Source organism: Acipenser ruthenus, chromosome 45 (genome assembly GCF_902713425.1).
Source record: "Acipenser ruthenus chromosome 45, fAciRut3.2 maternal haplotype, whole genome shotgun sequence".
NCBI classification, from domain to species: domain Eukaryota; kingdom Metazoa; phylum Chordata; class Actinopteri; order Acipenseriformes; family Acipenseridae; genus Acipenser; species Acipenser ruthenus.
In genome coordinates, this window is record NC_081233.1 from 5749614 (window position 1) to 5777176 (window position 27563).

The 27563-nt window shown below is 42.4% G+C and overlaps 1 protein-coding gene across 1 annotated transcript in view; it reads left to right on the plus strand.

The window, feature by feature from the left end:
• LOC117400862 (protein LMBR1L) overlaps positions 1-27563 on the plus strand; it is a 42635-nt gene continuing 15072 nt past the window's right edge. Inside the window, exons 1-3 of the mRNA XM_059013237.1 lie at positions 1-274; positions 21311-21395; positions 27502-27535. Of these exons, the coding sequence (XP_058869220.1) occupies positions 212-274; positions 21311-21395; positions 27502-27535 (182 nt within the window). The 5' untranslated portion in view covers positions 1-211. The remainder of the gene's footprint in view (positions 275-21310; positions 21396-27501; positions 27536-27563) is intronic.

The following is a 27563-nucleotide window of genomic DNA, read 5'->3' on the forward strand; positions in this document are numbered from 1 at the left end:
ACACCTACTGCAAACCCCACCCACGTCACCGAGTCCCCGCCTCGCTCTTTTCAGTCGTGACTCGCCGCTCTCAAAGGAAAGGAAGAAACACCGGGGCTCGGTGTGCTTGTAAGCAGTTGCAGGTTCGGGTTGTACGTAGTCTGATCGCGCTGTTATGTGTTCCCGTTATTTCGTGGGTGCTCGTCCCTCGCAGTTATGGTGAGCCCGGAGGATGGACCCGGACGACGTGTCAGTGAGGGAGCAGATATTCCACAACAGGGTCCGGGAGAGCATCGTGAGTTACGCACAATAATATACACCGGCTGCCGCACGACGCAGTATATATACTGCGGTGTTGTTTATTATTTTTTAATTAAAATGTGTTTAAACGTTTAAAAAAAACAGCTGTGCTTAAGTGCAAAGGTGAGAGTCCTATTGTGTGGGCGATGTGCTCAGAAATAGATTTTAAACATATATATATATATATAATATGTATAATTTGAAATTGTAGACTCGTACGAGGGTAAAGAAAGGGGTAAATATATTTCAAACCAAGAAATAGGTGTTTTGCCAACTTGACACGGGGGCTGGAAACATACTGGCGTGTGTATAGTATTAGTAAAGACGACAGGCTGAACGCGGCTGGGTTATAACGTGGACTCCGCGTAATATATCCCTTATTTACTGCGAGTCGATTGAGCAATCCGCTGCAGCAGGTATGCAGCGTGTCGTGCTGTGTGACTGAGCAAAGTACCGGCGGTACAGGCAGTCCTAGTCGAGTTTAAAATCCTCATGAAAGTGGGACCCAGCTTGAGGCCGTGCTTCCTGCACAGAGGAGACACGACAGCTGTTAGTGTTTGTTACATCCGTATGACTTTCAGACTGGTAACAAAAAAGTAATAATAATACAAATAAAGTTAAATACATACGTGTCATTTTCACAAGCTTGTGACAGATATTATGGAAAGATATGAAGTTTTTAAAAAAAAAGTGTGATTTTCATACGATGTAATAAAAATCCAGGACCAGGTTTGGAAACCCCTGCTTTTAATTCATCTTCCTTATGGGGTTTGTCATTGAGATTGAGAAGGGTAATACTGCATGGAATGTAGCAGTACTGATAGTACTAATGATCCTAGCCTCATACCCGCCTGTATTACAAAGGTCCAGCCTGTATTTCTTTACTGGTGGATTTGTTTTTGGTTCAGATGTCTTGAAATAAGGACTGTCTGTTTTCTATTTTATCACATTAAAACAACTAGGATTAGACATTCATATGGGCAGGTTTATAGATATTCATATGGGCAGGTTTATAGATATTCATATGGGGCAGGTTTATAGATATTCATATGGAGCAGGTTTATAGATATTCATATGGAGCAGGTTTATAGATATTCATATGGGGCAGGTTTATAGATATTCATATGGGGCAGGTTTATAGACATTCATATGGGCAGGTTTATAGACATTCATATGGGGCAGGTTTATAGACATTCATATGGGGCAGGTTTATAGATATTCATATGGGGCAGGTTTATAGACATTCATATGGGGCAGGTTTATAGACATTCATATGGGGCAGGTTTATAGACATTCATATGGGGCAGGTTTATAGACATTCATATGGGGCAGGTTTATAGACATTCATATGGGGCAGGTTTATAGATATTCATATGGGCAGGTTTATAGATATTCATATGGCGCAGGTTTATAGACATTCATATGGGGCAGGTTTATAGATATTCATATGGGCAGGTTTATAGATATTCATATGGCGCAGGTTTATAGATATTCATGTGGGGCAGGTTTATAGATATTCATATGGCGCAGGTTTATAGATATTCATATGGGGCAGGTTTATAGATATTCATATGGGGCAGGTTTATAGATATTCATATGGCGCAGGTTTATAGATATTCATATGGGGCAGGTTTATAGATATTCATATGGCGCAGGTTTATAGATATTCATATGGGGCAGGTTTATAGATATTCATATGGCGCAGGTTTATAGATATTCATATGGGGCAGGTTTATAGATATTCATATGGGGCAGGTTTATGATTCTTAGATTCTTACCAGCACGGTAAGAACCGCGCTGGCACACTACAGGCTTTTAAGCAGAAGGCTAGCGGTGGGGTTGGGGTTGGGGTTGGGGTTGGGTTAGGGTAGGGGTGGTGGTGTGGGGGTGGGGTTGGTAGGGGGGGTGGGGGTTTGGGTCCTGTGGCAGTGTGAGGACCTCAAGGCCCACTCCAGGCTTTTAAGCAGAAGGCTAGCGGTGGGGTTGGGGTTGGGGTTGGGTTAGGGTAGGGGTGGTGGTGTGGGGGTGGGGTTGGTAGGGGGGGTGGGGGTTTGGGTCCTGTGGCAGTGTGAGGACCTCAAGGCCCACTCCAGGCTTTTAAGCAGAAGGCTAGCGGTGGGGTGGGGGTAGGGGTTGGGTTGGGTTGGGTTGGGGTTGGGGTTGGGGTAGGGTTGGGGTTGGGGTTGGGGTAGGGGTGGTGGTGTGGGGGTGGGGTTGGTAGGGGGGGTGGGGGTTTGGGTCCTGTGGCAGTGTGGGGACCTCAAGGCACACTCCAGGCTTTTAAGCAGAAGGCTAGCGGTGAGTTCAGCAGAGCTCCGATCCCCATGGGAGTTTGTTCAGCCACAGGAATAGTAGATATTTAAATACATTCTCATTAGTGCTGCCCATTATTCCAATACATTAGTGCTGCGAGCACCAGCCAATACACCAGCTTTGCAGTGGTACTACTAGCCAGAGAGACTCTGACTGTGCAGCAGCTGTGTGTGTGTGTAGTGCTTGATATGGTATTATGAACTCTGTGTGTGCATTGATAGTCAAACTGTTTTATTAAGGACCCTGTTGTAATTGTATCAGTTGGAAATTTCCTAAATGGTCAAATACAAGCCTGTATGTACTGGTCACACTGACTACATTATCTGCTTCAGTGGGATCTTCTTACAAAGGGGTGAGGCCCTGGGGGGAGTACTCAGATTTGTAGTCAAATGCTCTGGACCGTGGCTTGCATGGCGTGTTTGACGCTCTGCTGAAGACTGATGCCTGGTGTGTTTGTGATGAGAGTGAGTTATCTACAAGCTGAGCAGAGTCTGAGCACTTCCTGATCTGTGTGTGTGTGTGTGTGAGAGAGAGAGAGAGAGCTGTACTGTACAAATCAGGATCATGGGATATATTCCATGTGTGTGTGTGTGAGCTGTACTGTACAAATCAGGATCATGGGATTTATTCTGTGTGTGAGAGCTGTACTGTACAAATCAGGATCATGGGATTTATTCTGTGTGTGAGAGAGCTGTACTGTACAAATCAGGATCATGGGATATATTCTGTGTGAGAGCTGTACTTGCTTTGCACACCACATTTTGTAGAGTTCTAAATACTTTTGTGGAAAAGCTACTAATTGTTGTTAATGATAATCTGCAAGGGGGTGTTGCATAGCAGTTTCACCCATTCCAGGTTTTACTTCGAGCTCGATTAGCTCCATTGCGTAGGTAACAAGCTCAGATGTGTCTTATTAAACTCCTAGCAAAAGCAGGAATGGATCAAACTGCTGTGCAACGGGAGTCTTACTCCCTTCCCTGGATTCAGTTTTTTCCATTTGACCATCTGTCTCTCACACTCTGCACTGTGAACACTATAACTTCACCACACTTCACATACATTCCTAACCTCCTGATTTGTAGCATTTGGCAATGATCTGGTAAACTCTCAACTCTGTACTGTACATATACTTTGACCCTTTCAGGTTGTGTGTGATTTATGAGGTACCTCTGTACTGTACGGTATGTACTGGTTAGACGTCAGTAAGGGAGTTGACAATGAATCTAAACCAGCAGGATTAATAGTTAAAGGCGTCTATTACAGTAGACCCTAGATGCCTGCGTCACTTGCCTCTGTGTGTTTCTCTTTGCTCTCCCAGCCCAGCAGCAGCAGTGTGATGATGTGGAGGAATAGGGAAGTGATCATGTGGACTCTGACATCCAGCTGGGTTACAGCATGGAGCTGGGAAGAGACCTTTAGACTCGCAACACAGACTGACACGCTTCTGTCAATACCACTGATCAAACGTGTTGACGGAAACTGAACAGCCCGACCTCTGTTAACGCAAAGTCAATCTTAATAGTGCCCGAATCTGAATCGTTTAAATCTGCTTTTTTAGATCTTTCTTTACTGACAGAAATAGCTAAAGATCTGTGAACGTAAACTCGCATTGGAAAAATAAAACTACTTTATGTCTTAGTTATGTATAAGTTTTGCCTTTCCTTTTTTTTATTGAATATTTTCATAGATGAGCAATTCAACTCTACATTGCTAGACCAGTTAATGCTCCCTGTTGAGTTAGCAATACAAACTGTACTGGTTAATGGTGAAGCGTTTTTGTAATGGTGAACTGGAGGTGTTAGATTCTGTGTAATGTCCTGAGCGTTTGAACTATGATTGCACACATGTAAACACGCTGGTAAACTTAAATAACTCATAACAAGCACTGCAGTAAAATTACACTACATGATTAATGTATATGACTGTATACAACAGGAATGTCTATATAAATACTACTGTAAAAATTCTAAGGTCAACATCTGTATTTCACATGCACATTGAAGGAACGATGGCATTCCTGTGGTGTGTTACAAACTCGGGGAGTTCTGTTATTCAGGGTTAGAAACTAACATTGTGGTACTAGTCTTAAGGACTAGTACCTTTTGAAACTTTCTAGTCCTGATGTAAACTTACCAGTCCTTATGTGAATTCCTGAGTTGGAATCAACCACAGCTATTAGGGAAAAGCCCAGCTACAATAAACATGAACGCTCATTCCCAGATACATTGATTGGGTTTGTGCATCTCCCTTCCCCACATTCCGAACCCCAATAAAGTCTGTGTGGAAAACACGGTGGACAGCATGTTTCACGTAGCATATCACTGCCTCAGTAATGGAACTCTCTGTAGAACTGTCCGAGATAACTTACACATACTCAGCAGTTGCCATTCTGGTTAACTGGGCTGGACGCTGGATCCTCTCAACAGCATACACTCCTGTGCCTGTGTAGAATATCTATAGGATTTCCCCACATGTAATCCTTTTGCCTCGTCCAGCTCGCACCTCCATTCAGAGTACAGTCGTGTGTGTTGCAAGAGCGCGAGCTGTTCGATGAAGCGCTTTTAACTTTAAAATCACAGAGGTGTTTATGGTGTGTCGGGTTTGTTACGCTATTGATGGGACTTGTTTGTCTGTCTTTGCCTTCAGTTTCGCACAGTTGTATTCATTACTTGACTTTTCTTGCTAGTCACAAATGTGTCACTCTGGCTTTTGTCATACTGGACACAAACCTTGCAGCACATCTTATTTTCTGAAGGCGTACTGCATAAGTAATCACACAGACAAAATTCAATGAAACGCTCACGCATATCTCAGAGTAACGCAAAATTCGGCATGACAAGGGGAGGTGAAGGGAGGTTTCAGTTCTGAGTGACTGCTTTGTAAGCGTTATGTTTGTTCACCACTGCTACACCCCGTTAGAAAATTGACTTTTCCTGCATTTAAGTGCAAGCCTGTGAATGTGTGAGTAAATCTATACACTTTTTTTTTTTAAGCACTCGCCCACAGGAATACTGAGACACAGAGTCCTCCTCAGTTTTAATTTGCCTCGGGTGAACAGGTGAGCGTGGGTTTCTAACCCTGATAATTGCCATGCTTTATTTGCCTTTCCGTTATTGAGCGATAACAGAATGTCTGACCTCTATTGAAAACAATGAGAGAGCAGTCAGGTGGTTGTGATTTCTGATAACGTTTAAACTATATAGTAAACTACAGTAAAGCACAGAGTCCCTTCTGCATCCCCCTCTGCAGAGTTTTTATAATGCAGTTGCTGGATTCAGGATCCATTCTTCCCTGTGTGTCCTGGTGCTCTGAGCTCTACAGCAGGCGCAGTGTTCCTGATGGATTATCCAGCCCAGGTCACGCTGTCCAGCACAGAGCTGCCGGGATCAGGGGATTACTCTGTGCGCTCGGCAGGGCAGAGATGGGGGGGGTCAGCTGGGTTCCGGGGATCAGGCAGTGTGGCAATAGGGTCAGTCCACGAGAAAGTAACATTTGGACACTCCATATCAGATATAAGGTGGAATAACCATGGCTACACTGTATTTTTTTTGGCTTGTTTAGCAACCATGCGGCAAAGCTAAACTGATTAAAGAGATTGGAGAAGCTGCAGCGGTGGGCTGCACAGCTCAGGTTCGCTTTCCTGGTGCACTGAATGCATAAGACTCTCAAACATACTTTACTATAATACTATTCCAGTTGTATTATGTTGCTTCTTGCTTTCTAATACAAGTTTTCTCAGTGCATATATTCTCTTACTATGTATAATATGCAGTGGTATTCGGCAGGAGGGGTGGGGGGGGGGTCAATTCCTGTTCAGTTTCAATTCCTTTTTGAAATCAATTCCCATTCCCTTTTAATCGATTCCAACACACTCTCCAGCTCTCCCTGCTCATGATCTCTGGTTCTCCACTCTCCTTACTCTCCATCTCTCCCCGTCGCTCTCCCTGCTCATGATCTCTGGTTCTCCACTCTCCTTACTCTCCATCTCTCCCCGGCGCTCTCCCTGCTCTGGTTAGCTGTGTGGCAGTTTCTCTTGCAGAAACAGGGCATCAGGCCTTCAGCCGTTTTGTACACAAACTTTGGATTAAACATAAAATATACCACATCATTAATGTGTGCAAGACTACATGTCACAGCATGCACGTGTATGATAAAGTAAATATTGAATACAAGAATGAATGGAGCCTTACTGTATAAACACAGACTAACACACCTATGTTTGGCATGCGTATTGTTGACATTGATTTTAAATGTTTCGAAAGAGTAACCTCTGAACACTTTCATACAGTCCATTCTGTGCTGCTGTGCAGGCAGCTTTTCTAGCAGGGCTGTCTCCAGGGGATTGCGTTTGACCAGGTTTACTGTCGGTAATCTAGTTTTACCCTGAGCAGCTCAAAATCCGGTATACAGAGGTGTATTTCACACTATACTTCAATGGAAAGATTCCCTGCACTCTGATTGGCTGAGGGATGTAATCTCTAGTATGAGTCATTGTTTGTAAAAATAGATCCAACAATATCACTCCGCCAGGCTTATTTGTAACAAATTGAAATGCATTGAAAGTACATTTCAACCTTTTAATACAACATGTCAGTTGAAGAATGGGTCAGTCCAAACCTATACAAGCACCTCGGAGATGTCTAGAGGTAGAACAGAGAGGAGTACTGTCGGACACTTGAGCATCAGATTCCAGGGGAGTATGGACACCCACTTTTACCTTGCGTTGAATATTCTTATTAAATAGAATTAGCTGGAAAATAAAAGTATAACCAGATAACAGTAACCCCCCCCCCCCCCCCCCCCCCCTCAAATGAACAGGCGGAGAGAAACTCTTCTGTCCTGCAGAATGAGGGTTCATCAGATGTTTTGTAACCGCATGCGTTTCAGGCAGTGTTAACATTTACTCGGTAATACCGGACAATGCCCCTCTTGTTTAAATAAAGGAACTCTATTGTGTAAGTTTTGAAGTTGTGTTTCTGTGGGATTCTGGGCTGGGTTTGACTCCAGCTCCAGGTGTTTCAACTTGGGCCGCTTCCAAACCTCTATTCAGTTGACTCTGTACGTGAGGCAGGGGGTCGGTCAGGGCTGCTAGGGCCCCCTCTCTGTGCTGTGTGCGCGCCGTGGGCCCCGTGTGAACGGTGTGGTTATGGTTTGTACCATTTGCCTTTGTCTGGCTGCCTATCTGATTCTTCCAGATTGCCAGGAGTGGCTTTGAATTGTAAATGAAAGAAGGGGGACGGGGAGCTGTCGGCTGGCCCCCCCCCGCTGTGTTGAACTGAAACCCAGGAGAATCGGGTAACGCTACCCTTGGCAATATAGATCACAACAAATACTGCCAATGCTCTTGCCAATCCACTCTTCATACACATTTAACAAGGTCTGAATAATAGTATTGTAAAACACACTTTATACACCTTCCATGAATTCCCTCAGCTCAGGTATGAAACAATAACAGTGTATTTGGATGAGAGGACTGGTAGTTCTCAGCTGTGGATTGGGAGACACATGTAATCATTTTAGTCCTGCACCCTACTGCTGTAACAGGACTTCAGATACCAGGGTTTGTCTGCCTGCACCCCAGACCTCCCGCTGTATCCTAGACTCATCCTTACTGGTTTCATTGGAGCAGATCCTTAAAGTACTGTAGTCTGCAAGATATTTTGGTATCCTGTTATGAAGAATGTCAAAAAAAATAATCAGATCCCTTTGAATTTCTCCCAATGAGAATTGATACTAGACTAGGTCATTAAATCATGATGGTACACCATTTGTGTGTGTGCGTGCTCGCTCTCTCGCTCTCTCGCTCTCTCGCTCTCGCTCTCTCTCTCCACTCCTCTTGCTCGCTCGCTCGCTCTCTCGCTCTCTCGCTCTCTCGCTCTCTCTCTCTCTCTCTCTCTCTCTCTGGAGGGACACAGATCACTGCCTCTCCAGTAGCACTGTATTGATTATCTGCTGGAGCTGATTAATAAAGAAGCTCTGGGTGTGGGGGGAGGTTTTCTTCGGCAGGGGTGTGACCTGTATTCTGGGGAGCCTGTTTCACAGCTGCTGCGTCAGTGTTGCTTCTGCAGTTCTGTTAACGGATGAAGTTCAGTGAGGTCTGTTTTAATACAGTCCTCTTCGTTCTAGTTAGATCGTTTCCATGAACTGTTAATTACATGAATTCAATTATTCTAATTGGGTGCAGAAGCTAGATCGCATGACCTACAGCCAAAAGTTTTGCAGCACCCTATAGAGTGAACTAGTTTTGCTTCATTAAAGTCAAATGAAAGCTGCTGAATAATGTCACATTAACATATTGAATTATTCCATATACTTAATGAAAAACTGACAGATTTGCAAAATGTGACATTTCAAAATCTAACATGAAATACTGTACTACTGTTATGGCTTCCGGCAGACTGTTGCAATTCTGTCTCAATCCTAAATTTGTAGGTGATGCAGAAGGTTTGTCCATAGCTGTGCTCCGCATTGCTTCACTGTGTTCACTTCATGCTGTGATCTGCTGTTATAATGCTGGTATGTTAGCAGATATTTGAAACAATAGCCTGTCTCTCAAAGGCCAGTGTAAATCTCTCACAGTAATAACAGTAATGCTGATGGCAATCAGACAGGAAGGGGTTGTTTGTTCAGCTCTGCGCTCTCCTGTGAGACCGTCACGCACACACCTGAGCGGTCAAAGGTCAAATAACAGGATCCTGGAGAATTTCAAAGCAGGTTTTCCGTTTTTAGATTTTTGTTATTTTTTTATTTAGTGTTTAATATGATGATGTACAGCAGTGTGCACATGTATTAGAACAAAAAAACACACAGAGATAACCCAGAACATTAATTCACTGGATCCTAAATGCACCTGATTGATTTATTCATAGTTTTAAAACATAGCTATAAGACGCTTAATAGTGGTACATTTAGAATGCATTTAGAGACACAGTTTTGGCAAACTTATCTCCCCCAAACTTTGTTTTTGTTTATTCATATTTCTACTAGTTTGAACTGCAATAAAAAACGTTTTTTCCAATAGTGTCTTGTTTAACTCTAGATCTTCACAGAAGTGACCCTTCTTTTGGATATAACTTGGCCCCTTGTAGAGACCACAGCTTTTTATTGCTGGTCCCTTGATTCTAACTTGGCTGTTTTTGTCTAAGTGTTTTTGGAAGTCGTTATTTTAGGTTCGTCGTTTAGCAGACGCTTGTATCCAAAGCGATTTGGAGACTAGGGGGTGAACTATGCATCAACAACTGCTGCTGCAGAGTCCCTTGCAATAGGACCTCGGTCTGACGTCTCTTCCGTTTCTTTTAATGTTCCTGAATTGTTTTATTTCACCGTGCTGAAAATCTGCACGGTCTTTGAGAAGCTGTATCGTTGTGCATGCTGGCCTACATGCTCATGACACGGACACCTGTGTGTGTTATTTATATCACTGGCAGAGACACATGTCACCGATATACCTGGAGTTTTAAAGCAAACAAAATAGCACTGTGTGTATCATACTCCTGCTTTGTATAGCTGTAGGTGGGTCCTGATTTATTCTGGCTGTTAATAATTTAGAATTTTGTCAAGTGTGAAACGATTAGAATTTTGCTAAACATTTAATCTTTGTCAAACATGCAGGGATGGAAATAAGCCTCCCATTGCATAGCAGCTGGATCCATTCCTGATTTTAATAAGACATGCTAGAGCTTGTTACCTGCACACTGAAAAACCTGGAATGGGTGAAACTGCTGTGCAATAGGAGTCTTATTTCCATCCCTGAGTATGAAGGTGCAGGTATTTACATAATAGTAAGCGTAGCGTACAGCTCTGGCCAAATGTTTTGCATCGCCCTCTAGAATGATCTGATTCTGCTTCATAAAGTGGAAGAAACCTGCTGTATAATGTTACATTAACATATTGAATTACATACCGCTTCTTAGTTTTCCATACACTTAACGAAAAACTGACAAAGTGAAAAATGTGACATTTCAAAATCTAAAATATTGTCCTGCTATTATGGCTTCCGGTACACTTTTGCGAGATCATTTTGTAGTTTCTTTGATTACATGATGTTAAATAAGATCCTAAATTTTATATCCATATAGTTTTGCTTCAATCCTAAAATGCTGGGTGATGCTAAATTTATAGCCATAGCAGTCGTAAAATGTATGCATGTATACTCCAGTCAGAGTTTTGTTTTTCAGCTTGACAAAAAAAAACGCGGGACTGAAAGGGTTGAATGTATTTAGTAATTAAGTTTAGAAATGTAAATGGAATCTGTGTGCTGCAGGGAGCATGTTGCAAACCTAGTGATGTTACACCCTGTTAGATAATATCATCACTTAGGTGGACTTCAGAGTCCTAGAATGACTAGGTAAGGCATTCTGTAGCACGCATTGAATACACCGTGTAACACATTTTTTTTTTTTTTTTGGTTCCTGGGTAGTAAGTGTTATTTCCTAATTGCTTATGCCTCAAAAGTATAGAAAATTATTCCCCACAAACTTTGCTTTTGTGACCAGGACAGTGATATTTTGAAATTTACCTATTTTCCAGAACATTCCAGATAGATTCAGTGCTGAGTAAACTTGGAGTAACTTCTAGAACTTTCCAGTAATATAAATAGTAGTATAAATACAGGGGCCTTAAGCCCACCAGTTCAGTTTAGTTCCAGCTGCCTAAGTGGATACATATCTGCATTTTTCTGAGATGGCATCAAGGTCATAGGAGACTTCAAAATGGTGGCATTCCTGATGGGTCTCCAAGGCGGTTTTACCAAGTTTCCCTGCTATCTTTGCCTTTGGGACAGCAAGGACACCAAGGCGCACTACCACAGGCGGGACTGGCCACAGCGGACCGAGTTCTCTGTGGGGAGGAACAATGTCAAGTGGGAGCCACTGGTGGACCCCCGGAAGGTGCTGATGCCACCACTGCACATCAAATTGGGCCTTATGAAACAATTTGTCAGAGCTCTAGATAAGGAGTCAGCAGCCTTCAAGTACCTTCAAGACTTCTTCCCTAAGCTGTCTGAGGCAAAGGTCAAAGCCGATGTCCTTTTCGGACCACAGATAAAGAAGATCCTGGAGTGCAATGAATTCCCCAGGAAGCTCACTAGTAAGGAGAAAGCGGCTTGGAACAGCTTTGTCGCAGTGGTTCGGGGCTTCCTGGGCAATCACAAGGCCGAAAACTACGTGGAGCTGGTTGAGACTCCGGTGAAGAACTACGGCACAATGGGCTGTAGGATGTCCCACAAAGTCCATGTCCTTGATGCTCATCTTGATAAATTCAAGGAGAACATGGGAGCGTACTCGGAGGAGCAAGGCGAGCGCTTCCACCAGGATATACTGGACTTTGAACGCCGCTACCAAGGACAGTATAACAAGAACATGATGGGAGACTACATTTGGGGGCTGATTCGTGAAAGTGATTTACAGTATAATCGTAAATCTCGAAAAACTACTCACTTCTAAATCTTTTGTAGTCATTTTTGTATTACTTTAGTATAAATACATGTTAATTTGGATTCATATGTTGTTTTTTTCTGACTTTATGTGAACGAAAAGACACAAATTTGCCCGTTTTCTCATTGGAAATAGGTACATTTCAAAATATCACTGTCCTGGTCACAAAAGCAAAGTTTGTGGGGAATAATAGCCATTTTCTATACTTTTGAGGCATAAGCAATTAGGAAATAACACTTACTACCCAGGAACAAAAATTGCGTTACATAGTGATATCATAATGTGGGCTTGTAAGCAAATGCCTGTCTGTCCTTCGTTGGCCGATATTCATATCGATGCATGTGATTCTGTACTGCTAGAGCCACGCCCCTTTTATAAAACTGTGTTCCACCTTATAACAAAAATACAAGTGTTAGAGCCATGGGGGAATGGAGCCATGACCGCCTTCTAACCTGCTCTGTGGTATAAAGGGCAGCCTTATAATGAGGGAGCCCTGTATTTCCCATTCACAGTTGCAAGTGGTAAGCTTTTTTGAATAGAGTGCAGTGCATTGTCTCCCATTTACAGTATTGTCTGATTCAGTCAAACCAGTTCTACCACCCCTTTCTGTAGCCAGTGTCACCACTGTCACAGCTCACATATTACAACTCTGTCAAGCTATGCAGATCCAGTACAGGGAGTGGCAGTATTGAATTGATCTGGTATAATAATAATAATAATCGCTGTGCTTCAATAGAAACAGCAAAGTAGAGCAGCTTGGTTTTCATGAGTGTAGAATGCAGCGTTTAGCTACAGTGGTTTGTATGTTGGAACAAACGCTGCTTGAAATGTAATCCGAGGCTAAAATGCCAGTTTTATCATATTCTTTCAAAAAGATTTTCCATGCAAAGAAAACGTGTTAAAAAATGAAATCATATTTAAGTGTTTTATGTGTGAATTGTCCGCTGGAGGTAATGTCAGGGTTTGGTCATTTTATTGGGTATCTGAGAAACTTTGCTCATGCCGTTTGAGTAAATGCAGCCCATTCTGTGACGTTGCATTAGGCATTATTATTTTGAATTGTGTGTTGTGGCAAGGATGGGGTTAATTCCCCATCCATGAATGTGGCTGGAGCCTTAATGAGGTCATTGCTTGATTTGATGGGTGGTTAAGGCTCCAGCCACAGTATAAAAGGACCCGCTCTGGGCTCATTAAGGGGTTGACGATTGCTGCTAATTTTGTGAAGTTGTTACAAAGGTACTCGTTTGACTTTTTCTATTTAGTTTTGTGAGCCTTTAGTTTTGTGTGTTTTGTTTAAAGTGTTTGTTTTATTATTTAATAAATATCCGTTTCAGCCCCGTATCTCTGAGTGTTTGTGTGCTGCTTCCTGGGCGCTGACATCAGCACCCATGCCACTCAAACCATCTTTACCACACTCCCACGTACCGAGAGTTTAAAAAAAACCCTACAGGGCGTTGGCTGCGATGTCAGACTTCGGTCAGTAATACAGAACCTCTGCAGTGTACAGGCATCACGATTGTGTGGACTGAAAAAATCCCTCTTCATGAATAAAGGCACCTGACTGTTGTAGTGAGAGGGAGGTGTGACTCCTACAGCGCAGTACAATCTTTATTTGTTTGGTGGAGCAGATGCAATCCTAGAAATGTAATGCGTAGTCTTGCTTTGTGTAAGGCATGGGAGGTGATTACTGATCTGATGAAAGCAGCCCTGCCCTGGTGTTTTGACATATCTTAACAGACATGCACTCTTAGTCTGATTTTCATAAACCACGAAGGACGCTATTTGAATGATCAGTGGTAGCTCTCCATTGGGGTTTCTTGTAACGATAAATACTGACTCTTTGTAAGTCTGTATTAATCCAGCTGGGTTTGTTTGTAGGTCCGTTTATACACACTAGGGGCGTAGCGATTCACTGTGTATCGCTGGATCGTGATACTTTCTTTACATGATGTATCGTGATAGAGGGATGTATTGTGATACAAGAGCAATGGCACAGCAGGGTTGGGACGCTGTTGAAAATATCTGAAATGATGAAAATCGCAATGATTGCAATTATCGTGGTGTTTGCTCATTGAGATTCAGCTGGTTATACGAATATAAAATACAGTCGTCTCTCTTAAACCGAGGACCGGTCACCTGGGATAATTAAAAAAATCAATAAACGCATGCACATTTATACTGCGCAGTCTATTTTAAATGCATTTCCCTTTTCACTAAAATACCATTTCTGTAATGTGTTCCTGGTGCACATGACGTTAAGAATGACTGTACAGTGTACAAGTAGTAAAATCAAATGAATCCCCACTGCATTGCTTTACTTTAGCATATAAGTTACTGTAAGTAATAACAGTAACACACAAAATAAATCACACCTTCTCTGTGCACATTACTGGAGAAATCGGAAATAGAATTATTTGAAGTTAAACTACAGGAATTTTAGCATATACTGCACACACAGAAATAATAAACCAATTTTAAATTCACATAGAATACTTTACAGTGTACTCAAGGCTGCAAAAAAAACCAAAACACACACATAGCCTACTGGCTGTTTTCTAAAGTAGTCCACAATTGTTTTCTGTTGGTATGATAACCGTAGTGTAGAATATTTTGCAAGTAGGGTACCTCCATTTTCTCCACGAATACCGAAGTAGATAGTGACCTAGCGTTTCTTTTTTGTTAAACTGTTTTGAAAGAGTGCTCACTGCTGCTTTTCACTCGGCTCCTTTTCTCAATGAAATCACGCGGAAACCTCACAGCCACTGGGGCATCGTTAGGGCGGAAGTGACATACCATACTAATTAAGTATCGTACATTTCCGATAACTCTAATTATTTTTTCATCGCTTCGCCCACGTTACTCCACTACTCCGCTCGCTCCACTGGCTCCCGATCACCGCTCGCATCCAGTTCAAGACTCTTGTACTAGCCTACAGATGCCTTGACCAGTCTGCACCCAGCTACCTCCAGACCCTCATCTCTCCCTACACCCCCACTCGACCTCTCCGCTCCGCCTGCACTAGAAGACTAGCTCTACCACCGCTACGCTCCCCTGCCTCCAAAGCCCGCTCCTTCTCCACCCTTGCTCCGCAGTGGTGGAATGACCTTCCTACAGATGTCAGGACTGCCCAGTCCCTGACCACATTCCGGCGCCTCCTTAAGACTCACCTCTTCAAAGAGCACCTGTAGAACTCCTCTGTTTGTATCCTGGGACACCATCACCCTTCATGTAAATGTGCTTTATTTTGCTCTTATCAGCCCCTATTTTACTGCATTTAATCCTGTACTTCAGAATACTGTAATCTGCCAAGTTTTTAACCTGTAGTACTTTGTATTTAATCACATCCTGATGTAACTATCACTATTTAATCATATCCTGATGTAACTATCACTATTACTTGCTGTATTATTGAATTGTGGTTTGTCAAACTTGTACTTTACTTGAACAAAAGTTATTGTATTACTCTTGCTCTTATTGTATTACTTGTATTGTAACGCTTGAAATGTTTTTGCTTACGATTGTAAGTCGCCCTGGATAAGGGCGTCTGCTAAGAAATAAATAATAATAATAATAATCGTGACTTCTGTTTGATACGATTTTACCGAGTTATCGTAAATCGTCCCAACCCTGCAGCATGGCTCGCTGTAGTTCCCCAAACAGTTCTTGAATGAAGTGTGTTTTGTAGTTGGTATGACTACACACTCTCCCTGTCATGTTATGGTCTAGTTGTGCATTAAATCATTTTCTTATGCATCAGTTCCTCAGTGGAGAGCTGGGATTCAGAAGCTTGGCTTGCTTGATCTCTCAGCCTCTTTCCTCTCTGCTTCTGTTGCAAAACATCCTGCTTCCCTCTCATTCCCACAGCTTGCAGAACATCCTTTCAGCTCCCTGCTGGGTTCCATGTGGCATCACAATACCACACTAACTGTACGATGGATGCGCTCTCAACTTAGGACCGCAGTTTTACATTTGCACCTTTTAAAAGATGAACAGGTTATTTGTTCCTGATGGAAACACTGTTTACACCTGTAATTAAAGCTGCTGCAAACCCACAGTTTTCATGCCTAACTCTAAAAACTGGAGCGATTCTGTTTTCTTGCAAATACAACTCCCTTCCTGGCTTTCTCTAAACAGGGGTTGTAACCGAACTGAAATGGTGACGTGCAGGTCGCTCTACCTTATTTGTATCACTAGAGATCGTGAAGGATCGCTTTGCATGAAATAAGATAACATGATCAATAAGAATGGGCTATTGTGTTACTTCAGGAAGATAACATAACCTTCAGTGTAACCAGTGTTGGGGATGAATTAGTTTACAGTAACTTATTACAGGCATAAAATGAACTAGTTACAGTTCCAAATAGTTACTACTTGGGCCCAGTTTTTTTGGAGATATTTTTCAGTTTGGCCAGGCTGCCGTTTAGAGTTCCAGCGACAGTACCCAACCCGTTCATTCCCTCCTCTGGCGATCTGAAAATCCAGTTCAAGTGACACGATGTCTGGTTTGACATGCACTACTAAAGCGCTTTTTGATTTCCAGTATTTCTTTCATATAAAATGTAATCTGTTTGCCTGTCTCAAAACCATTAGTTACAAGTTACTGAATTGTAATCGGATTACAGTAACTCATTAATGAGTATAAATCACATTTACTCATTTCCATTTTATTATTATTATTATTATTATTTATTTCTTAGCAGACGCCCTTATCCAGGGCGACTTACAATTGTTACAAGATATCACATTATACATTATTTCACATTATTTTTACATACAATTACCCATTTAAACAGTTGGGTTTTTACTGGAGCAATCTAGGTAAAGTACCTTGCTCAAGGGTACAACAGCAGTGTCCCTCACTGGGGATTGAACCCACGACCCTGTGGTTAGGAGTTCAGAGCCCTAACCACTACTCCACACTGCTGCATTTTAACCAAGTATGAGGTGTGCAAGTGTGCATTAAACAGTTAATGAGCGATTCTGAAAATCTCCATTGCGAGGATAATGCCCCTGTATTTCACTACGTCTAAACAGTAAGAAGATATTCCGTGATGCACAATGAATAATTCTGCCCCAGCTGTCACGCTGAGTTGTTCAGTTGGCACCGTGCCCTCTCTCCTGGCTTGCTGGCACTCTGAGATGTGTTTCTTACACTGACTCTTCCTGCTGGCTGGCAGCTCTGCGGAGGGGTCCTGTGGAGCACAGAGCTGGTTTGGTTATCTGCCCCGGGCCGGTGGAGACTGCAGACAGCACTCTGCTGTTTGTCCCTCTCAGGCACTATTTTTGTTAACTACAGTTAGTCTACTGTGATTAATTAGGTTTTGTAATAAAAAGTTGAAATGCTCAAACTGTTATGCAACAGTGTTAGCAAATCCTTTCAAGTTTACTAGTTATTCGAAGCCTGGCTAAGCGGTGGACCCTTTATTCTAGACACTCCTATGCCCTTAGAGAAATCGTTAGTTAGGAGGGGAACAGGACGTATCATTTCATGGCCTGTTCTAGATGGTTAATGGATTTGTATTTAGTAAGCCCACACATTTAATCTTTAAGACAACATTTACTGTGTCTTTCAGCCTTTTCATCAGAGGGACTTTCAGATCATTGAAAAGCAGCTGAGACACACTATCTGCACACAGGAGTCTGCAACTCAGCATTCCATTCTAGAAGAGCTGCTCACAGTGAAATGAGCACAGAACACATGCAAAACCCTTTGCGTGGGTTGACACACGTGTTGCTTTGGTTTTTAAGTGGTCCTTTTGTAACAGATGTGTGAGTAACAGCTTTGCTTTGACCAGCTGGAGAATGTAATGTAATATCTGATAACCGGTCTGAGACCAGACACACACTGAAATGGTAAAAGGGGCTGGCCAATTTATTAGGAACTATAATGCCAAGGGATGTAGTATACAAATCCCAGAGCACTTAGCTGTTAGTTTTATTACCAGTAAAATGGAGAGGAGATTTATCAGAGTTGGTATGTAGTCCAGAACAAAGCAGAGACACTTAGTGTAGATTTCCCTTTGGTAACTAGATTCCCATTTGAATAGCAAACAATTCCAGTATTTCTCTGAGCATACAAGCCCTAAAGAAACTAGGGTGTGTTTTCGACAAAAGCTGCTCTAAATACCACAAGCTGCCCGTCTCCGATCCCTCAGCCCTGGAGCCCTGGTTACCTGCCGAACAAGCTGGCTGTGTCTGTGCGTTGATATTTTAATACGTATTTTCAGCTCAAGAACATCCTGCCTCCTTCGCATTATTATTATTATTATTATTATTATTATTATTATTATTATTATTATTTGTTTATTTATCAGACGCCTTTATCCAAGGCGACTTACAGAGACTAGGGTGTGTGAACTATGCATCAGCTGCAGAGTCACTTACAACTACGTCTCACCCGAAAGACGGAGCACAAGGAGGTTAAGTGACTTGCTCAGGGTCACACAGTGAGTCGGTGGCTGAGGTGGGATTTGAACCGGGGACCTCCTGGTTACAAGCCCTTTTCTTTAACCACTGGACCACACTGCCTGCTATTGTGCATTCCATGAGCTCTGATAACTAGAACCAGACCTCGATGCTGAACCAGCCGGGGCAATCCAGAATGACTCCTGCATGTGGAATCCGCCAGGCTTGGTTATTTTCAATATAAGGGTGTTTTTATCACTCAAGCAGCCCATCAGGACCATCTCATGCATCGTGATACAAATGTATATGCATTTCATAGGGTTGCATACATAGACGTAACATCTGAACAGCACATGTCTTGTGGTTTTATTTTGCAATGATTTTTCCCCCTGAAGCTAACAGCCACATCCTCCATAATGAATTCAAAGAATCACATCACAAGAATAATGCGTTGAAATTCAGTTTTGCAGCCGTTATTTTGAAGTGCAGATGTAAGGGTTGTGAGTTGATACTCGCTGGCACAGTACAGTGCTGGGGAGTCTGTCTGCCAGCAGATTCCGGGAGACCCCTTCTTTAAGCCAGCTCAGCGGAAGATATTTGCATACAGGTGTTACTGGGTAAGCTGGTTTTCGCTTGCTGTCTATTTTGTAGCAAGCTAAAGACACCCCCAGATGTTCCGTGTTGACTCGAAACACACATGTGCCAGTTTGTTTTGCAGCTTAAGTTTAGTTGCTGTGCTGCTTTGGGAGTGTAGGGTGTCAGGACTGGCGTGCTGTGTATGCTGGGAGTGAGAGGAGCTGCGAATGCACTGGCATTCAATAGCGAGATCCGTTCAAATTCAGATAGACAGCGGAGTAAGCAGGGCTGCGTGCCACCTTTTGATTATATGCCTGTAACAGACCTATTGCAAAAAAACGAAACAGTGGGCTTGATTTGCTGTACTAAGCCCTGGTTTAAAGCGTGGAATCTCTTGCTGTCTGGTGAAATGCAGCCCAGTCAACAGATACACTCTACAAAACTGAACCTGATTGTGGGGCGCAGCAAAAACAAAACCGAAAAGTGGCTGTTTTTATACAATTATTTAACTGTAGTTGCTGTTTTGACTCCTGGCTCTACCACGTGATAAATACCATAGGCAATGCTGTCTCCACACCTGTTGTATAAATCCCATTGACATCATCGGAACAGCATTTACTTTTTACTTTGCTGGGGTTTACCATGCTATAGAAGAATTTTACCTGCAGGTGTTTTAAGGTCCTGTTGAAAGGAATCATGTATTATTGCATTTTTGGATCACGACATTGTATTTGGCTTTGTCTGCCAGATCTCAGCAAGTTTCACTGAAACAATAGTTCAAGGGCTGGTGTGTATCTCTCCCCAGGTTGAAGTAATATGGGTATATTTGCAGGAGTGAACTTGTCTATTGCTATGTTCTTATGTTTTCATGTGAATTGAATGCTGTGTAGGTCCACATGTGCAATTCCTGTTTTTAATGTCATTTTTTCCTACCTTTGCATCAATTGTTTTGAGTGCCATCTTCAAACAATATCATCTTTTTAATAGCTACTGTATATCAATCAATATTTCACATCTCATAATGCTCAACATACTGAAGACTGACGTTGTTTAATGATAGCGCTCGCGTTACACAAGAGACTCACGTAGGAAAAATGTCCTTAATCAGCAAAATGACACAAGCCTGCTACATAGGGTAAGATACACTGATGAAATAAGAACGTGGCAATGCATTTCTGCAGATATACCCCATGCAGTAAAGATTGCAGCTTCCATAGGAAATACTTTATTTTTGGCTGTCACTTCTGTTTTTTGATCCTCCTGTGATCTGATGTTATCAGAAGCTACCAGGCTTCCACACTGATTTGCATCTCAACCTCTTGTTACAGTAGCTCTCCGGTAATCCTCCCTGTTTGGTGTCTTGTAGTTTTTGTAATTCGCTGTCAGGGGCTGCAGCTTGGAAGACACAGGCTTCTGTATTCCAGGGGGGTCGTCTGGGCTGCAGTAACTGGGTCACACTGCATGCCAGGATTAGAGATTAGAAATGAACACACACAGCAGTCTGAATTACAGAGACGTTCAAGCACAGGAGTGTTAAATGAATTTTTTTAAACAGTTAAATTAGTTTAGGAGTGACAGCGTGGCGCTAATTAAGACTCTCCCTCACTCTCGGTGATCTCCCCCTCATCGCTCTCTCTCAGCAGTATAAACTCTGAGAATCTCCCCGCTCCATCTTGAGCCCTGCTTGTTCAATCTTGCCAATAAAAGCCTTCCTGTTGATCCTTTTCTCTTGAAGAATGGAATATCAAGTGTTTACAAGATAAGAGCTGTGTTAACAAGGAGTGTATTGTCAAAAAGCCTTGTCTTCAATTTGTGAAACTCCCTGTGTGTGTTTCCCTTGGTTTAATTCTGCTCCTGACACACTGTAAAGCGGAGTTATATTATACAGGTGGATTCATGATTTGTGCAACTTTGTCGGAGCTTCATGAAAACTGGAGGGTACGTGACGTGAGACGCAGAAACCCTCTGATGCACCGCATGGCCACCAGAGGGCGGTTCAATAATATAGAATTGAAAACTGAGAAACAACAATGTTGCACAAATTATGAATCGGTGTACAATAGAGGCGGAATTTAGACTCCCATTGCATAGTGGTTTGATCCATTCCTGATTTTACTACGAGTTTAATAAGACCTACCTGAGCTTGCTACCTATACACTGTGATCGATCAAGCTGGTAGTAAAACCTGGAATGGGTGAAACTGCTGTGCAGTAGGAGTCTTATTTCCAGCCCTAGCAGAAGTTATTAAAATGTTGAGTGTGTTTTGTTCCCTGTATAACCCCTGTGCCTTGTCTTTGTCACAGATCTGTACCCTTCTCTTCACCTGCCTCTACATCGTCTCCTACACGATCATCACTCGCTTCAAGAAAAGCGCAGACTTCGCTACAGGTTCGACACATTCAATTCTTTTTTTTTTTTTTACTTTTCGTTGATGCATCTCCCCAGAATAATCTGTGAACGTTCGTGGAATTCTGTTGTTATTCCATGACCTGAGAATTATTTTTATGTAACTGTAATGAATCTAGTGGCTGATCAGTTAATAACACTGACATCAGCATCAGACACCACTCGCCACTACAGAGCTGGCTCTTCAGTTGAATGGTAAGGTCTTTGAAACGCATGGTTTGCAGTTTGCATCCAGCCCTTGACTTTTTCAATTCAATTCAATTCAATTCAATGGGCTGAGATGCCTGTTCATCAGAGTACAATGTATGGAAAAGAAAGGAGGGTTACACCCAGATGAATGAATACATCTGGATGATTGCTCCTCTTAGATCAAGCTCTGTATTTGCTTAGCAATACGGCATAATTTGAATTCACCTGGCCTTTGTGTCGTTGCATTTGAACAATTGCAAGACAGATTCCAAAATAATATTCACAGAGGAGCGTGCGAAAAACTTACTCAACTAGATCTCCTATAACAGCTGTTGTATAAATCACTTGTAGATCATCTGCTGTTTACTGCAGGGAGAAGTGTGGTTTTGCAGCTTTGTTCACTTTCCCAGTGTGCCAAGATCTGTGTTTACCAAGATATAGAACATTTTTACCTGCAGGCTTTTAAGGTCCTGTTAGTTTAATTTTGTAATTTTTTTTTTTTAATAGCTTGTCTGTGAGATCCAAGCAGTTTTCTCTAAGACAACAGTTTTGGCATTCTTTTAAGGGCTGATGCATATCTCGCCGCAGGTTGAAGTAATATATTTTGTAATATAATTCAAGGCATTTCGCAAAGGATTTTAGCCTCGCTCAGAAGAGATTGTTGTTTTCAAGGGTGAATGGCAGTATCGAGATCTTTGTCAAATAGAGAGATGGAAAGGGTGTCTGTAATATTTGATAGCTCCTGTGTGTTTTACAGTAAGTCCACAGAGCTAACAATTCCAGTAAATATTACTGAATGTGTGCTGAATTTCTTAGATCTCACATTTTTTTTTTACATGAACGCTGCAGATATTATAGTAAAGGGTTCCCTAGTGGCTCACCTGGTAAAAGCACGAGTCGTACAGTCAGGGGAGCGCAGGTTCGCATTGGTCCAGGTGCTTCTGTGGGTTTGGGAGGCAAAACCTTCAGGGACTGCTTCTCCTCATCGCGCTACAGCGCACCCTACCAGCCAGGTGCCTAGAGAGCTCGGGTGGACACCTGCAGGGCTGGCCTTTGTCCTCCAGAGGGTGGTAGCTCGCTGACATCCGCTCTCGAGTTCCTGGGTGTAGAAGAGGAAGCTGGTTCGGTCGTGGGATCGGAGGACGCCCGCTGAACCTTCAGTTCAACTGAGCTGTGCGGGGAATCGCTGCGGTGAGGAGCAAAAATAATTTGGATATTCTAAGCTATCGTTCCGTGCTGTACTTCCTGTTCACAATATTCTACTTCAAGAGGTCAGAAAAAAAAACGTTCTAGTTAACCATTGGCCATCGACTTCTAATAAACTAGATTTAAAGCAAAAATGAGACTTGTCATAGCGAGACATCCTGAGGCACACTGATTGGTTTATTAAATCTTTCCAGAACCCCCGTCCTATCATTGCCTCGTTTTTGTGTTCTGATTTCCACGAGAGCACCGCATCGCTACAAAATGGCATGCAAACAAACAGCAAAATGCGCCGCGGTTTCTCTTGTTACACACAGTTGGAAAATTGTTCGAACTCTTGGAAAAAAAAAAACCTGCAGAGCAATTTTGTGTTTCCCGTTATAATCAGAATACTGTAATCTGCCAAGTGTTTAACCTGTAGTACTTTGTATTTAATCACATCCTGATGTAACTATCACTATTTAATCATATCCTGATGTAACTATCACTATTATCTGCTGTATTATTGAATTGTGGTTTGTCACACTTGTACTTTGCTTGAACAAAAGTTATTGTATTTCTTGCTCTTATTGTATTACTTGTATTGTAACACTTGAAATGTATTTGCTTACGATTGTAAGTCGCCCTGGATAAGGGCGTCTGCGAAGAAATAAATAATAATAATTAATAATAATTTTGTCTTGAATATTGCTCCTGTACAGGTATTCATAACTCCTCTAGATTCCCTGCTGCGTTTAACGTGTGTAGGGGTGCTGTGCTAATTTAGCTTGACGTTTCGTTTATTAACGTTAGTTTGTCTGTTACTTTTATAGTTTATTAACATACGCTTGCTTATTGCTTTTCTCTTACTTATTCTCTGCATTTCACATGTTGATGAACGTGCGTCATGACAAGGAATACATATTAATTTATGTATCGATTCAATGTGTCCGGTGGTCCGCTCAGTCTTGGAGAACACTTTGCTTGTTTTCCGAGGGGTGTTCTCTCAGCTGGAGATCACTGTATTCCCTTTGTCAGAAGCGATGTTGTTCTCTGGTTGCTATGGAAAGATAATAAAGAACAAACAAGCCTGTGGGTGATTGAGCGCTATGTTGTGTGTTTTGGTGTCGCTTCCAAACGGTCTCAGCAATCTGACAGACTGGCAGCCAAACCACAGCCTGAAACAGGTGAGGACAAGAACTCAACACCTTCCCTCCCCCGTCTCATCACAGATACACTTCACCTCTACCTGCTTCAGTTTAAAACCTTTACACTTCACTGTGTTAGAACGGGCCCTGGTTAGCATTAAGCTTGGGCTATCCAGTGTTTGCAGTGATTTATAAAATAGTGGTGGGTAACTTCTTTAAGATGGCTTTTCTGATGGGTTACAAACGTAGCTAATATGTTAAGGGATTAACGAGACACCCCCGATTTGAAAGTAACTTTTGGATGATGTAAACAAACTGGAATGCAAACCAGGTATTTTGATGAAGCTGAACTGTGGAAAAGCGTTGTGCTAATAGTTTAGTGTGATCCAAACGTTTCTGTCTAAAGGTATCGCAATGCATGTGTAGTATAGATGGTAGCCTTCGTGTTTGTACAGTAACTATACAGTGGAAAGGCTTGGTTGATAGTCAGTGTTTTTTTTCATAGTCTATTCCAGCATTTACATTGTCTTGTCTTATACACAATACTGTATAGTCATTTTATAGTACTCTCTAAAGCAGGGCTTCTTGTGCTGTGTTATCTGGGTGGGTAACATTCCAGCTGTGCTCTGTGTTTCTAAGTGTTGGGTGGCTGCCTCTAATCAAGCTGAGTGTATTTCTTGCACACTCTTTGTGTCAGGCCGGCGAGCGAAGCGAGACAGAACACTCTCAAATTGATTAGAGTTACAGTTTCCACCGAACACTTCCAAACCTGTTGCAAGTCATTCATTCGACCACAAAAGCTGATCTCTGCGTGTTTAATCTGTTTATGTAGAATCTGCTGTGGTTCAGAGCTCTTTGTTCTTCACATTATAAGTGTATTTGCTGCTAATCGGTTCCATTTTAAAGGTGTTTTAATCTTCAGGAAAATAAAGAGAATCAAACGTCACTAACAGGCAGCAATCCATCGCTTTTAGTATATAATGGAAAGTAGTATGCATGAAAAATATGTGAAATGTCACGTTCAGTACAATACATAATAATAAGACCACTAAATGGCAATAAATATGAAGGTCCAAGGGCTTCGGTCAGTTGTGCGCTGCCCCTTGGGAGCTCCCGTCCACGGCTGGCAGTGGAATAGCCTCTATAGCCAGCGATCTCCAGGCTATAGAGCGCATCCTGCACTCCACGTGGAGCGCCTTTACTGGATGCGCCACTCGGGAGCCCCTGCCATGAGTGTGTTAATATGCTTTACCACACCTCTCTGGGCTTTGCAATGGTTACCTATGCTTTCACTGTGCTTTATTACAATTTGCTATGCTTTTTCTTAGGGTGTGGACACAAAGGGTTTAAACACTTAATCTGTGAAAGAGATTTACAGTCTTAACATCAGCACTTGACAAACAGCAAAACAACCATTTATGTAAAAAAAAAAAAAAAAATAGGGCGATTTTATAAGACTTAACCCGAGTTTTGAAAATAATTCAATTGAAAGCATAAGGAGCTTGTCTGCTGTATTCTGTATCATTTCATGTGATGACAATAAGCAGGGTGACCTTCAACGTGCTATCCAAAGCGCTGGAGATCAGCATGCTGCTTCTGTTTCAAAGGTGCCTTTACTGCAAAAGCTGTCTGTTTGTTTTATCTGGGAAGCCATGGGTATTCTTATCCCTTTGGGAACACTCCACCCCCCTCCCTCCTCTCCGACACGGACAGTGCAGACACCTTGCATAACAATTAGTAAAGATCCAGGAGGACACGGAGTGCAGGACAGCAGGGGCTCGCTCGCTCACAGGGGAATCGGATTGAATAGCAGCCTGGGTGCGGTAATGTCATTGCAGTGCAGCTGTGGATTTTACACTCCAACTGTGATGCATTGGAGTCCATCTGCACACTGTATATTACCAGACCGTGTTGACTGTCCAGTTTGTTACCATTCTGCATAGATAGCACAGGGACACTTCCTCCCTCCCCCTAATTAAAACCGTATTCTCCCCAGAAGTTTTGTATAGCTGGGATCCCTTTTAACAGACAAATAAAATTGCCGTACCTTTAGATATATAATGAGACAATGAATTTGAATAATATTAAGATATTGAATAATGAATAATAATCGTTCCTAATTTGTACACAGGCTACGCTGCTCCATTTCCCCCCTGATCCTTTTCAATCTTTTTTTTGTGTTTTTGGCAGAGCTTGCACCATTCCTTGCTGTAAAAAAGCCATTTCCGTTTTTCCCCCACATATAACATCATCTTACCCACTGTCACAATGTTCATTTTTTTCCACAGTTCCCCTCTTTCGGTTCTTCCAATTCGTTGCTCTTCGTTGACTATCAGGTTGCTCCTTTCTCGACATTATTTTTCTTTTTTCATCATGCGTTTCGGGTTTGGTAATTTCCACATTTCATTGTTGCTATTTTTGATTCGAAAATAATAAGCTATTTTTTTAGCAGTGATTTTTCACGTTTCAGCCTCTCCAAGTGCTTAAAACGGAAAACCCGCCCCTTCAGCTGTCTGATTGGTTAAATGTAGTGTCAAGACGCAACACGGCTGTCATGTGGTTCTAAGATTTTTTTTTTTTCATCCAGCGCGCGCAAGTGATCGTCTGCTAGCAGCTCAATCACTCCTTATTAAAAGCACAGTAGCATCTGCAAGACGGGCAGCTCTGGGCTTTTCTGGGCGGTGACAGCCACTAATCCGAGCGCCCTGGCCAGCTGAAAAGGCATGGGGAGAACCCTGCTGTACCGCACGTTATATCACTCTTGTGTGCTAAATAATCCTGTTTCTGCTGCTGTTGATTTTGTTATTCATCCATAACCTTGGGTACAACCTAAAGCCGTTTTCAGTCTCCTGTTTTTTGTTTTACATGATCTTTATTGGCTGGGATCAATGCTGTCATAATCAAATGCAACACTGAGCTACTTAGCCAGTCTTTCTCATGACTGCAGGAATTGGAGCCGCTTTCTCTGCTGGACAGAAAGGGTCACATTCCGATTTAGAATTCCACTTCACATAGGCTAAAATTCGAAGGGCTTAACGTTTTGGCTTAACTATTCACACCCCTAGTCTTAGTTACCAGCTCTGACACGAGAGCTGCTTGCCTCTCTCCTCTCTGACGTCATCTTGTTCTATCGGAGTGCTGCTTGCGTCTGCAGCCCTCTCGCTGTCTCGTTCCCCTGCATTGTCCCGGGTCCCCTGCGCACTGGCATGAGTCACCCTTGAGCCTTCATGTTCCTGGCTGGCCCCCAGACTGTCGGCCCGTGCAGATCAGTCTAATTTTAGGACCCCGTCTCTCTTTGCAGCTGTTGCCGGCCGCTAGCATGCAATTTGTTTCTTTTGTTCTTCCCTGAAGTCAGTGGTGAATGTGAACCTGTGTGCGCACCTGCTGGCCAGGGAGGGAAAATGCTACCAAAAATGCTGCAGAGTGTATATATATATATATATATATATATATATATATATATATATATATATATATATATATATATATATATATATAATATATATATATATATATAAAAGGTTTATTTAGCTTGTATTTGATTCCTGTGCCCTTTTTCTTTCTTTCAGATGACAGCGAGGATGCGACTGTCAACAGAATTGCGTAAGTGCAGCTTCACCTGTGTGATCGG